The following is a 15118-nucleotide window of genomic DNA, read 5'->3' as shown; positions in this document are numbered from 1 at the left end:
ACATACAGCAACTAGAAGGATGTGCAACTATGACACACAACTATCTACTGGGGCTTTGGGGGGGAGAAAAAGGGAGGAGGATTGGCAGTGGACGTTAGCTCAGAGCCGGTCTTCCTCAGCAAAAGGAGGAGGACTGGCGTGGATGTTAGCTCAGGGCTGACCTTCCTCACAAAAAAAAAAAAAAAAAAAAGGAAGGAAATTCCGACACATGCTACAATGTGGGTGAGCCTTGATGACATCATGTTAAGTGAAATAAGCCAAACACAAAAGGACAAATATTGTATGATTCCACTTATATGAGGTACCTAGAGTAGTCAAATTCTTTGAGACAAAGTAGCATGCTAGTTGTCAGGGGCCAGGGAGAAAAGGGGAATGGGGAGTTACTGTTTAATGGGTACAGAGTTGTAGTTTGGGAAGATGAAAAAGTTGTGGAGATTGGTGGTGGTGGCTGCACAATGGTGTGAATGTACATAATACCACAAACTTGTACACTTAAAAATAGTTAAAATGGTAAATTTTATGTATCTTTCACAATAAAATTTTTTAATGTTCTGTAATCTTTAAATACTTTCTTCTACCCAGAATCTAGTAACCCATTTTGCCAACTCCCTATTTCAGAAGCAGAGGCAAGCAACATTACAGGCACGTAATAGTATAGCTACATTCCACTTACTGTGTGTTATGGACTGTTTGTGTCTCCCCAAAATTCATATGTTAAAACCATACTCCCCAATGTGAAGGTATTAGGAGATGGGGCCTTGGGAGGTAATTATGATGAGATGAGATCAGGAGGGCAGAGCCCCCATGAATGGGATTAAGTGCCCTTAACAGAGTCCTCAGAGAGCCTGCTTCTCTCTGCTCTGTACCACGTGAGGACACAGTGAGAAGACTGCCATCTCTGAACCAGGAAGAGTCCTCAACAGACACCGAATCAGCAAGGGCCTTGATCTTGGACTTCTCAGCCTCCAGAACAGTGAGAAAGAAATGTTAAGTGACCCCAGTCTAGAGTATTTTTGTTATGCAGCCCAAAGTGACCAAGACACTGTATATTGTGTTATCTTTTGTCCCTCCAAAAAAATGACCCTGAACATGGGACAGTCACATTTCAGTGAGAACCCCAGCTCAGAAGTGAGTAGAATTCACTTTACGACCAAAGCTCCAGATGTACAAAATAATTATCACTAAACTTGGACAGTCAAATCACTGTTTAGATATTAAACCAAATACTCAGAGTAAAGCAAGATCCAGGATGAAGAGCAGATCGGCCTCCCTGCAAAATTCTATCAGGTTAAAGGACTGTGTCCGCCCCCTACACGTGCTGGGACTTACCTATATTTGGTGTCTATAATTGCAAAACTCCAACATAGAGTCTGCACTGAGAAGTCTACAGTGTAGTGTCCTAAAAACTCGTAAAATAAAATTATGACTAAAAAAATAGGAGATTCTTCTCTGTGATGGGCCACGGCACCCCAGTAATCACAAAGAAAACCAACATCTCAACAGGACAGGTAGTACAAAGAAATCTACTCTGAACTTAAAAGCCAGCAACCTTTCTGCTTAATAAGCTTGTGACCTTCACCAACCTCCCTGGGCCTCAGTTTTCTCATCTGCAAAATGGAGATAAGAATACTTACCCCAAAAAGGTGGGATTACTCAGCAAGATCATCCATGTTAAGTACCTAGCACAACACCTGGCACCCAGTAGGTGTTCAATAAGTGTTAGGTGAACCTGAATCTGTTAATTTCTCTGACAGGAACAAAACCCAAGACAGCCATCACACAGATATGCAATTTTAGAAGAGGAGATTCATAAAATTTGGACTCGGTAAGGAAAATATTAGAAGATGCAGTTTAAGCAATCAATAATTCCATACGATGTATGGAAACAGGTTTGAGGTACAGAATGTATGTGTGTCCAAGATAAAAATTCTTGACGCCAAAAGGAAAGCGTGACAGGGCTCCCTGTGCCCAAGAGTCACTGCGAGAGACCTAGCTTTCTCCTCTGGCCCTGGCTGTCCCCTCAGCACCCTCCCTCGCTCCCTCAGCGTCCCTCTCCGCCTTAACTGCACACAATACAGAGCAGCAGCTGCTTGTTTTTAAATTTGCTGTATTTACTTAAATGAGATAATGTTTATGAAAGCTCTTTGGAAACCATAAAATCCTATGTAAATGTAGAGTTCTTTACTTAAGAAAAATTTATATGGCTTGTTCTTAAATGTTTAAATGGATCAACTTAGCCTTTTATGGTTCTCTCCAAAACAAAACAAAAACACAACAAAACAAAACAATCTCAATTGCTTTTCATTTGTAAATGACTCTTGATTGATTTTGATCAACTGCGGAGCCACAGCCTTCAGCATTAGAAAGAAAAAAAATCTTCACATCTGAATGAGTGATCTATTTCCTTCTCTAGAAATGATCACTGTCTGGCTAGATGCAAACTCAATTAGCAATAAAAGGCCAGCCACCGCTGACAATGAAGAAAGTGGTACAGAAATCTTTGGAATCAATGGGACTATTTTAAAGCACAATAAAATTTGACAAATTCAGACCCTAACAATTCAAACTTGAGAACACTTAAACATGGCATGAATTCAACTTTAGATCGTCTACAAAGAGAGGAGAGAGCTTACAAAGCAAATAAATTGTGAAAATATGATTTCCAAAGATATTTAAGAAATTATAGTCTTTTCAAGGAGTCTGAAAATCATTTTAGTAATAGCCAGCTTTCTACTTTCTGTTATCTATTCACCAAAGCAGGATCTGACAGACACCTTCTCAGAATGTTTACAAATACCATTATAGTACTTAAAAGTTAATTAGAAAATTGACGTTTATTGAGTGTTGACTCTGAGCTAGGAACTGTGTTAGGCACATTACATATATACCTCAATTACCTCTTAAGTAGGGATTCATCTCCCCATTTTACAGATGAGGGCACTGAGGCTCAAGGGGTTTGCCCAAAGTCACCCCGTCAGAGAGTAGGAGCTATGGGTTCAATCAGAGGAATGAGTGAGTGGTAAAAGCCAGATTCTGAAATTAGGTCTAATATACAATGGTACCGTCAGCCACTAATCGCCCTTAGGAACTCAAGGGTGGGTTTGAAAGTATTTAACTGTTTTCCCAAATTGTTTTTTTTTCCTTTTGTTATGTTAAGGAGATACAATCATCAACCACCTGAATCAAACCAGGCCTCACCACAAGAGCTACATCTATGACCTTTGCCTTAGTTTTCATGCTACGATCTCTCCAGGAGGAGCTTAGCCCTCATCACTGTAACCTGCAGCGTATGTAGAAGCATGTTTTCCAACTGAGCGTGCGCAAGCAAATACCCACCTCTCCCTTTTGAATATTCATTCCCCATCTGAAATAAAAGGTCCCTGCTTCCCTTTGTTCCCGGACAGCCATGACTTTGGAAATGATTCCACATGGTCTCCAGTTTGCTGCAAATACACCTTACTTTGTGAGACAACTACTCCTGGTGGAGAGTCTGATTTAACTCGCCAGGAGGCGAACCCACTTTGGTTTTGGTAATGTTAGCGCTGCCTAAATAGCTATGACAGATACAGCCATTTTAAGATGGTTCTTTAGGACACTAGTCCGCCATCTTCCCCCTTGCTAGCAAGCTGTAATAAAAAGAACCTTTCTCTCTTACCACCTCGCCTCTGGACTGTTGGCTTGTCTTTGCGACGAGTAGAGGACCCCTTTTTGGCGGTGACAGTAATAGTACCCTAACTGCATCTCTTTATCAGTATTTTATCTGGAACACTTTTCGTTAATTTAGCTGAGCTTCTCCCAAATTATTCCTTATTAGTGAGTTTTTTCTGTCACAATAAAAAGATGACTTGTTTACAGCCTCCTCCCGCCAAGCTCCGGCTTCTTGTCTCGGTGGGCTCAAGGGCAAAGGATGAAAGAAATCTCTGTGCTTGATTTTATCAATGCGCTGACTTAACTTCTGGGAGTCCTAAACATCATGACTCGGTTAATAGAAACTAAGGTTCTATAGTGCTTGCTCTTTAATTTACAAATAGTTTTCCCCATATGTCGTCCCACTGAACCTCCCATTTTCCCACACATTCTGATAAAACCAAACAACATACAGTGGTAATGATGCTGTTCTCGTATCAAATATAAACTAAATGGTTTGACTTAAGGGTAGGCTCCGTTAGTTTATTTTACTTTGTGGCCTAAATTCATTTTTGTTTCCTATTCCCTCTATATTTCCTGGTTCAAACAGGATATTCTGACAGCATTTCCCACCCCACCAGAAACAGGAAGCACCTGAAAAGTCATGAGAAAAATGTCCTTGTGCCAAAGACCGATTTTTTAAGAATTCAAAAGTTTGAGACATTTTGGACAGGTGCCCACACACCTACAGTCTTTCCTGATTTAAACTAACCTTCCAACATTCTGAAGAAAGCAGAGCTGACTCTCACGGAGACCCACAATGAGGCTACAATTACAGAACAATGCGTGGTCTTTCTGAGCACCTGCACCTGAGTTTTCTCAGGAGCTCCTCACAACCCTCAGAGGTAAATGCAATGGAGGCAATTAGAGTGTCCGTTCCCACTGAGGGTCCAGCCACAGGCCTGAGGCCACAGAGGCAGGAAGGTGGAAGAGTGGCCTTGACCAAGCCTCCCACACCCTCTCCCTCCCGTGGCCTTTCCACTGTTCCACAGGCAGTGCACCCAGAGGCAGCTGTACCCCTTCCTGCCCTGCCCCTACCACCATGACCACAGTAGATTCCCACCATTCCTCTCCTCCATGAGCCCCAACAGGCTGCAGACTCTAAGCGGGTCTCAGTTGTTCCAGTTGTAAAATGAAATAATCCTGCCTTAATGCCACCTTGACCTTGGATGCAGTTGAGCCCTTGGAGAGCGGCACCCAGCAGTACACACTGGCATGGACTTCTCCCCACAGAGCTCTCCCACTTTTGAAACATCATGTTCCCTCTCTGTTTTCCCCCTGTAGATGGGGAACTTCTTGATAGCTGGGACTGTGTCACTTGGGTTTTATCTACCAGGCACTGAGCAGAGTGTGTAACAGGTACTTAAAAATTAAGTGGACTCTATTCATGGTAGACAAATTAGTCACTTCATGGTGATTAGCAAACACTTGCTTAGCATATGGTACATCAGCACATAATATGGTGTATTAGCATATATATGTTTAGCATAAAGTATATCAATATATACATGTCTGGCACTGTTCTAAGATTTACAAGTATTAACTCAATCCTCTTCTCAGTCCTTTGAGGTAGGTTAGGCACAGAGAGGTTAAATAACTCCTCTGAAGTCACACCATTAACAAGTGGTAGAGCCAGGATTTGAACATGGGCAGTCTGGGTCCAGAGTCTATGCCCTTAGCCACCATGCTACTCTCCATTGTGTGGCATAGGAATAACATAATGGAAATAAAAATTTGGCCTTGAGCAAGCCACACCACATCTCTAGCACCCAATAAAGACAGGCTGGTCTAGGCGATATCTGAAAGGTCCTATCAAACTCTAAAATACATCCGTTGTACTTAACCATATGTGATCCCCCACCCAGAACAGAGAGCTGCGTCACCGAGTTTTTCCACATTAAGAGAAAATAATGGTTGCCTTAAGAGCCAAAGTAGGTTTAGTTTAGACCACAAAACAGGGAGGTGGAACTCTCCAAAGCCAAAAGAGCACAGGCAAAAGCCCTAACTGTGGCCTGCATCTCCACCCTGCCAATCCAGCCTTCTAGAAAAATCTGAGTGTCTGCCACCCCTCGCCTCTTACAGGACCAAGAACCACAGAGACGTTCTGTTCAGTCCCCCATTGTGCTAAGGAGATGCTCTTATACCCCAACACTCCCCCCGCCTTACTTCTCCCTGGGCCATTGAATGAGTTAGGATATGGAAGGTAGCAGGGGAAGATTGGGCTGGGGCACGACCATTTCACTAATTTCTTTGCTGATTCCATTTGGCCATCATTAAGTCAAGGAAGAATCAAAGAAAAGAGCGATCCTGGAGGCCTGAGCTGATCGCACAGCCACTGTTGTGTGAGGAATTTGGGTTCCTGAGATGAGCCCCGTGTCAGTCAACTATTACTGTATAACAACCATGAAATCTCCATGGCAAACAATAACAAGTGTTCGCTTCTCATACTCACCCATCTACAGATCAGCTGGGGTTTGGCTGTTCTAGTTGGGCTTTGGCTACAGATTCAGTTCAGGTCTGTTCCACACGTCTCTCTCCCAGGACCAGCAAGCTACAAGCAGCATGTTCCCTGGTGATGGCCTGAAGCGCCCAGAGGGCTGGGAGGAAACACACGATGCCTCTTAAGGCCTAGGGTCAGAGCTCCCACTCTACTGTGAATGAGGGACAGGTGGAGCAGACCTGAACCCAACCTGTCACCTGGCCCTGCTGCCGCTCTCCTTGGCTCACACAGGCTTCCACATGCCTGCCAAGCGTCACGCCAGAGCCGCCAGCAAAGAAGAAGGGGAGCAGGCAGGGCATGCTTTAGAGAGCACCAACATCCCAAATGTTCACATTCCCCTCACCTCACGATTATACCCTTGGGATAGTTCAAACAGTCACCCTCTCTTGCTTTATGAGGGTTGCTGACTGGTTCTTATTTCTCATTTAACCTGGAAACTCCAAAACACAAACAGAAACCACCACTAACCACTGGGGCACAAAATGGTTTGCTGAGGTCAGACAGATGCACAATTCAAACCCCAGCTCTAGTATTTGCTGTTGGAGTAACCTCTGGCAATTTCCTTAAACTCTGAGTCTCAGCTTCCCCACCTGTTACAGGAGAATGGCCACACGGAAGTCGCCCCACTGGGGCCCCACCCAGATCCCCCCAGCCCTTACCATTTCCATGATGTGGCCCAACTACCAGCTGCTGGCACCCGCATCTCTGCCAGTGGGCTTTCCCTGCCCACGCACAGAGGACAGGCCAAGTGGATAAGACCCCAGCCCCCTACCCCTCAGGCGGGATAATTCTGAGGTGGTTCCACACTGGCCCCAGAGCTCCCCAGGGAATGCGCCCCAGGTGCCCACGGTGGTAACTATGGGTAACACATCCCTGTGGGCTGCCTTCTCTTCCCTTTCTCACTTCCCCACTTCTCTACATCTGAAATAACTTCCAAAATAAACTACCTGTATTCAAACTCAAGTGAAGAAAAATACCTGTTTTTCAGGGGTTTTTTGAAGATTAAATGAGAGAATGTGTAAAGTCCCCAGACCAACACTGGCCTACTGTTGATCCCACAACTGCTTAATAACACAATTTAAAAGCATGAGCCACGGTGGCTATAGGTACACGTGGACATCCGACCCTAGAAACCTCTTCCAAGGGCCATCCTTTCGCTTTCTGATGCTTATGGTGGTACCTGGAGGAATCATCGGGGACAGCAACGGGCCTCTATTTCACAATACGAGTTCTGGGAAAACCAAACTGCTGGTCCTATTGCATAACTAGTTTGGGTTCAATATTCACAGCCCCATTCCCCCTGTTGATTCCCTCCCCTTTCCCCGGACTAATGAGCTACCCCAAGAATTGTTCCAGGGGCTTTTCCCTTTTCTTCCTGGGGAAAAGGTGAGGAGTAAGCTGAGGCAGTCAGAACACAGTCTTGGCCCACTATGTGTCCATTTATACTACCCATCCCTCCCTCTTGACTGATTATAGATCATCTATTGTTCAGATGAAGTTGTTCTTCTGACTGAGGCAATACAGAGATAAACAGGGCCAGAGGTCAGTTTTCCCATGAGGCCCAGCCAGAGCAAATGCGGACACTGGGAAAAAAGGCTCATCTCACAGAAGGACAGGGTTCATGGCCCTGCCATGTTCTTCTATGGGGCCATTTCACAGAACACCCTGCTCAGGCCACCTGAGTCCACTGAGGGCCCTGGAGGGTCCTCTACAAGGCAGAAAAATGCATGTGTCTACACAGCATGTCTCAGAGCCCTCTTTGGTGGCCACAGAATTTGAAACCCGGGAAAACCCGGGGAGGCCCAAAGGAAATGTGGACACAGGCTAGTGGAGACTTCTGTCCAAACAAATAAATTAAGGAGAGAATTAAAATATGAACAGCCCAGCACTTAGTGAGGAAACAAGTTCTAGCTCACTTGGAATTAGACCAAGAAAATCTGAGAGAACAAGCTATAAAACTGAAGAAAATGACACTGAATCCTTAAAGCTCAAATTCAACTGAGCTAAATGATGGTCAGCTGAACGGTCCCCAGTGCCCAGGTATTTGAAGGGTTTAATCAGGAAGCCTGAGAAAACACACTTTCCTTCCAAAACCCCCAGTGTCCTTTGGTAAGGAGCTCTTAAAACTGCACTGAGGGTGCACAGACCGGACAAGAAGGAAAGTCAGACTTCGGATGTTATGAAATGACTGAATCCTGGGTCTTCTCTGCCCCCTGCCTCAGGACATTTGTCCACAGACGTGGCCAGGAGCTGTCTTGAGAGCCTTATGACCATCTGGGAACTGCACAGGACTGTGGAGACAATCTGTGCCAACCTCTGAATTTTCCAGTGAGGAAACTGAGGTCCAGAGACAGAAAGTAAATTTCCCAATGCCACACAGCATCTGGCAGTGCCAGGAAACCAAGAGTTCCATTTGACTGATTGGCTGGGGCTTGGTGAATTTCAGTCTCTGAGACTCCATAACACTTGGTAAGCACCATGGGCTCAGTGGCAGATAGGCAAGGCTGGGCAGCACCTGGAACCGCTGCCCCTTCTCACCCTCCTCATTACCTGGACAGAGCCTTAGGCACCAAAGGCCATCTGCGGACAAAGTGCTACCCTCCTGTTCCAGCGTGGAAAGCTGGGGGAAGTGTTCGGATGTGGTGTGGAGATGGGTGGGGGGTTGTTTAGGACAGGACACGTGTAGGTAGTGATGGAGAATCAACCAGTGCTCACCTTCATAGCAAGGGATCAGCATCCTGCCTTTGGCCTGGAGGTTGGATGGGATGATGTAACAGAAGCCGTGGGGCAGGATGTGGTCTGTTTCATAGTAGATGTTCTTCCAGCGGTGGGCACAGGCCTAAAGGACAGAGAAGGATTCAGAGCAGAAAAGTTAGCCCCAGGAGGCCGCAAAGCAGACCCCAGAAGTGCCACATGATTCTGTGGGAGGAGAGAGCAGCAGTGGGGCCAGGAAGTCATATTCTCTCCCACCCAGACACACATTCGACCAGGCACTGTTCTGGGCATCAGCAAACTGCGTGAACTAGAAAAAGCCCCTGGGAGGAGACGGATAATAAACAAATATATAAATAAATGGGGATTGTAGCAAGTGCTGAGCACTGGGAAGGAAAGACACAGGGTTATGGGATGGAGAATCTAGGAGTGGGAAGGACGGTTTTCACTTGGAGGTCAGGGAAGGCCTAAAGGATGAGAAAAAGCCAACCACACTGAGCATACAGGGAAGAGTGTTCCAGAAGAAGGGAATATCAGGTGCAAAGGAAACAGGTAAGAAAGGCTTGGAGGCTCAAGAGAAAGAAAGGAGGCTGGTGGGCCTGGTCTGAAATGACTGTGGTGGGAGGGAGATGAGGTCAGAGAGGGGTCAGGGGCTAGGCCACGAGGAGTCTTGTAGACCTTGGGGATGACTTATTTTTGTGCATGTGCAATGGGAAGCTGATGGAGAGTCTTACACAGGTGAGTGGCATCATCTGATTTACAGTTTGGAAAGATAACACAGCTGCTGTGTAGAGACTTTACATGGGCAAGAGTGGAGGTGAACATCCAGGTGAGAGACAATGCTGGCCTGGACCAGGACGAGGACAGCAGAGATAAGAGAAGGTGATGACTTCAGGATGCACGCTGGAGGTAGTCTGACAGACCCCAGGGAACCACCAGATGCAGGGAGAGCAGGAAAGGAAGAAAAACGAAACCAGGTGAAGAATAAGACCACCACTCAACACCCACCTTGGGGCCCTCAGGCCAGGATGGGTCTGCTGTGCATGCCCCACCTGTGCATTCATTCATCATGTGTTTATTGAGCACCTGCTCTGCGCCAGGCTCTGTACTAGGCACTGAGCACACAGCAGTGAACAGTCATGGCCCTTCTCTTGGGTCCATCTGGTGGGGTGATAGACTCAAGTCCTCATGAAGGAACATGCTGAGAAAAGCCAAGGAGACAAAAGGCGGCTGCTCTGCCCACCACAATAGACCCTGCCATTCACAACACCCACCTACACATCCACTAGATCAGCAGTCAGCCTCCATCAAACCTGAGATCCATCAGAATCACTTGGAAGCCTTACTAAAACACAGACTGCTGGGCCCCGCCTCGAGATCCTGGCGCAGCAGGTCTGGAGGCGGGCTCAAGAATCTGCATGCCTAACATGCTCCCAGGTGATCCTGAGGCTGCCAGTCTGTGGAGCACACTTCGGGGAGCTTCTGTTTAGAGCTGGTTCAGGGCAAGGTATTAGGTTCAATCATACGCAATTGCCAATATTTGACTGTTTTTTACCTACAGAAACACTTCAGCATGCATATCATTAACAAAAGTAAATGTTTGTTGATGGTTCTTTTTTTTGAAGTACATTGACATACAACAAAATGCACAAACCTCAAGTGTACCATTTAATGAGCTTTGACAAACATATATGTTCATGTAACCAAACCCTTAGCAAGATACAGAACATTTCCATCTCATCAGGAAATTCCCTCATGCCAGAAGTGGCTGGTTTTGACAGGTTGGTCAGGGAAGGCCTCTCTGAGGAGGTGACATCTGAGCAGAGACCTGAACAAAGTGAGGGACCAGAGGAAGGGGACTTGAGGGAAAGTTCAGGGCAGAGGGCTCTGAGGTGGGCAAGAGCTTGGCATGTGTGAGGAGAGGAGGCCGTCAGGGACAGACAGACCCTCTGGTCAGCTCTCAAGAGCAGCCTCTCAGCAGTAGGGTCAAACCTGTGAGGAGACACCGCGAGGGAAGGCAGTTTTCGCCAACAGACACTGGACCAGGAGCATCCTTCCCCATCCACCACAGCACACACTGAGCCTCACACTCGGACATAACGGCCCACTCCAGGTACGCGTGCATGTCTCCGCACATCCAAATACCCTCAAGGCTGATTAGGAGCCGACCTGCTTACTCTGAAGGCGTGCACTCTGCCCAGCCCATTTCTGACGGGCGTTCTCACTCGCTTCTGTTATCAGTTCACTTCACTCTGGCCAACAGATGCATTTTCTGAAAATACCGCATTTAAAATAATCAGTTTTGGGCCGGCCCCGTGGCTTAGTGGTTAGGTGCGCGCGCGCTCCGATGCTGGCGGCCCGGGGTTCGGATCCCAGGCGCGCACTGATGCACCGCTTCTCCGGCCATGCTGAGGCCCATCCCACGTACAGCAACTAGATGGATGTGCAGCTATGACACACAACTATCTACTGGGGCTTTGGGGGAAAAATTAAAAATAAATAAATAAATAAATAAAATAATCAGTTTTCAACTTCTTGGTTTGTTTCCTTCAAATGTACTACAGGCTGTAACATCCAGCATTTATACGGTCCACATTTGACATCTGCAACCCTGGAAGGTGGGCAGAATGTCTTTAGAATTCCCATTTTCCAGATGGGAACCCTAAGCATCAGAGAGCTTTGCCTAAGTCGCAGAGATAGTAAGGGCTACAAACAGAACTGGAATCCAGTGTCAGAGTCTTCCTTGTCTCACTAGACTGTATTTTCCATCTTAAAACTCCCAATTTCTCCCTGAGAAGCCATCAAAATCCACCTCTCGAAGGCAGGTCTGGTAACTATTGTCCTCAGAGCCTCCCCTGGTCTCAGGACCCCAGAAATAACCACTTTGGGGTCAAATGGAATGCCAAGGTCCCCGTGTGAGAGAAGGGACTCTCTGGGGCCTGGGTATCCCTGAGGTCATTCTGTGATGAAAATCCCTGCCGACCAGCCTCTGTTCTTCACCCCTTCAAGCCAACTGCCCAAAGGACCCTTGACAAGGCCCTCTGTCCAAAGGAAAGACAGGACACACTCAGAATGACTGGAACCCTGAGCTTACCCACACTCTGCCTCTTGCCCTATGACACTAAACCACGCAAAACAATCTCATTTCTTATACTGCAAACCACCTTCATTCCTCCCCACTTGGTAGTGTTTTGTGCTCACAGCACATTTCTCAATAGACTGAAACGATACAGGGCAAGGAGCTATAAAAAAGTATTACTAAGCAGATAATCCTTCTACTCCACTAAGTAATTTTTTTAAATTTTTAGTTGACTCAATTCTGATGGCTTGCAAACTTGAATCACTTATAATCTAATCAGCTGGTAAAATTAGTTATATTTTAATTTATAGATTCAGCAATGCCCTTGGCTTCTAGGGCTTTCCATGCTTTATTGGGTTGGAGGGATCATAAAGAGGCGGATGTTTATCATGGGGCTCACTGATGACTCTTATAAGGGAGGACTTTCTGCATTTAATGTCTAGTTTATTGTCTTGTTTTTTTTTAAGTTCCATAAACTGTTTAAGGAGTGATCTTGAAGAATTCCTAGAAGATCCAAATATTGCATTTCACAGTAAGCTCAACTAAAATTAAGGCATTCTGTGAGGTCAGAGATCAAAGTATCAAAGGCAGTATGCATGTAGGAAAACAAGAAGTGTCTCTAAATATAAATTATACAAAGAAAAGACTGTTTAGCCCTGATTATCATTATATATACACACATGTCAACCTGACTCCTACATTAAAAAAAATTCCTAGGGACCGTCTCCAAAGCATTAATAACTCCATCAATCTCTTCAAATGTGTTCTGCTGGGAGGGAGGAAGAGGGGCAGAGCAGGGAAGACAAGCAGGAAAAGGAGAGCACCCTCCGGAAACAGCAAGACTTGCTCAAACTCAGATTCCAAAATAATCATCACAAAGGGGGAGGAAGGTCTGGGACCACCCCAAATCTTAGAATCTGACATATTTCATGTTATAAGGATTGTTTTCCCTCCCAAAAGAATAAAAAGAAGAAAATGAGCAATTTATTTCAAGGGGCTTTTTTGTTGTATGGAAATGGCACAACCTTCCCGGGGGGTGTGGGGGGATACAGGCCTCTCTGTACGGCTCAGCCACAAAGGCACGTAAGTCCCTACCCCCACCCTCTTACTTACACTCTCACCCTACACAGACGGCCAGAGCTTTCACCACGCCTCAGGTCCACTCCACACAGCCAGGGTCAGGCCCTGGGCTGCTGAGAATAGCAGGTGAACGGGATCAAGGCCTTGATGCCACAGTTCCCTGCCCCCAAGAAGCTCCTCCACCAACAGAGGAGGGAGTGGCCTGGGAGGCAAAGGGAAGGGGCCCTGGGTTACTGGGAAAGTGGTTCTGAGAATGGTCACCAAATGAAAATTCATCAAGGTGTGCACAGATTATTTGTGCACTTTCCTGTATATGTGTTATAGCTCAATTAAAAGTTCACTAAAAAAAAAAAATCAGGAAACAGAGCAACAGAAGTAAATGCCAAAATGTACCCTGTGGCTTTGGAAAAAAATGGACAGATAAGAAGTGGTGAACAGATAGGGACTGCCCTGATGTTTGGAAACAAAAAGCAAAGAGAGCAAGCTGGAGAACACCACTCCCACCCAGAAATAATCTGCGTGCTTAAATTATTTTTTTTCCTGAGCCTTGGAGACTAACGAAAAGCAGAAACATCAGACTTGAACATTTTGAGTCACGCTCCTAGGTCCAAGAGAAGATTCAGTGCCTATCCTGGGTTTGTTGGGTGGTTACAATGAGAAGTGAGTTTTCCCCCTATTTCTTAAACTGTCCCCTGCATACTAGGAGTGCAAAGTGAGACAGTGGGAAGGGAAGGGCCTTGCCTCTAATCCTGATGCTGTGTTTACACCCGGTATCATTTGTTCCTTGGGAAAAACCGAAGGTACCACAACGCCTGTGAGCAGAGACTAGCAGGTACTAAGCCAAGGTCAGCCTCCCAGGTCAGCCCAATGTCCTGAGTCTTGCCAGAGCTGGTTACTGGATCCATGGTCCAGAAAATGCCATTTGTCATTGAGACACCTGACTCCTTGTCACAGCTTTCAAACTCTCCATCTATTCTTTACTTTGAAATCAGCACCAGATGCCATTTTCAAAAAAGCCACCCCATCTCTCCCTCTTCAAATCCAATGCTGGAATCCAATATTATGCTCCGTGGAGATACAGGTCTCATGCCCACACCCCTGGGCACTTCCCCAGTTCTCAAAACATGTTTGAAGAACATATATCTTCTCTTTTTAATTTTAAAATAAATACTTGCCTCCCAGAAAGTTTTGACAAGTAGATTTGAGACATTAAAGAAAAAGCAAATGGATATGTGGCCTCCAAAATGTAAATATGGACTAGGTCGCCACTCTTTGTACCTTGTTGTCACCTGTCACAGCATTTTGCCTCATGTTTCCATCAACAACTTAGAATCAGCCACCAAGAAGAGACGGCAACTGATTTGGTTTTTAATTGTTTTAACATCAACACTCAGCCCCTATATTATTCAAACATACTTTTAACCACCACTCTTTAGATCTTCTTCAGGCACTGAGAGTGGAGGGATCTGGTCTCTGTGTCCAAGTGGTTTCCATAAAAAAAGGACACACACAAAATAAGTTATCCATATAAAGTAACAACAAAATGCTGAGTTCTTAATGACACAAAAGATACTAAGCTTGTTACACACAGCACTGTCACCAATGACAGGCTTCATGGAGGAGGCAGAGTCTAAACTGGGGAGGACAGAGGGGACATAGGACAAAGCTTTCCTAGCAAGATGGCACATGTGCAAAAAGCAATGAGGACAACTCAACAACAAAAAACAAACAATCCAATTTAAAAATAAGCAAATGACTTGAATAGACATTTCTCCAAAGAAGATATACAAATGGCCAATAAGCACATGAAAAGATGCTCAACATCACTAATCATCAGGGAAATGCAAATCAAAACCACAATGAGATATCACATCTATTAGGAGGGCCAAAATAAAAAATATAAATAAGTGTTGGTGATGATGTGAGAAATTGGAACCTCCCCCTTGTGCACTGTTGGTAGGAACGTAAAATGGTACAGCCACTGTGGAAAACAGCAGCAAGGTTCTTCAAAAAATTGAAAATAAAATTGCCATAGGACCTAGCATTCCCACTTCTGGGTA

The 15118-nt window shown here is 45.5% G+C and overlaps 1 protein-coding gene across 1 annotated transcript in view; it reads right to left on the bottom strand.

Annotated features, from left to right (window-relative positions):
- Window positions 1-15118, bottom strand: part of ITGA9 (integrin subunit alpha 9) — a 331030-nt gene that overhangs the window by 293927 nt on the left and 21985 nt on the right. Inside the window, exon 4 of the mRNA XM_004419499.3 lies at window positions 8903-9026. Within this exon, the coding sequence (XP_004419556.2) occupies window positions 8903-9026 (124 nt within the window). The remainder of the gene's footprint in view (window positions 1-8902; window positions 9027-15118) is intronic.

The sequence above is a fragment of the Ceratotherium simum genome, chromosome 5, assembly GCF_057802395.1.
Source record: "Ceratotherium simum simum isolate JZ-2026a chromosome 5, ASM5780239v1, whole genome shotgun sequence".
Classification (NCBI taxonomy): Eukaryota; Metazoa; Chordata; class Mammalia; order Perissodactyla; family Rhinocerotidae; genus Ceratotherium; species Ceratotherium simum.
Note: the sequence above shows the minus strand (reverse complement) of the source record. Positions and strands in the feature narration are given on the sequence as shown.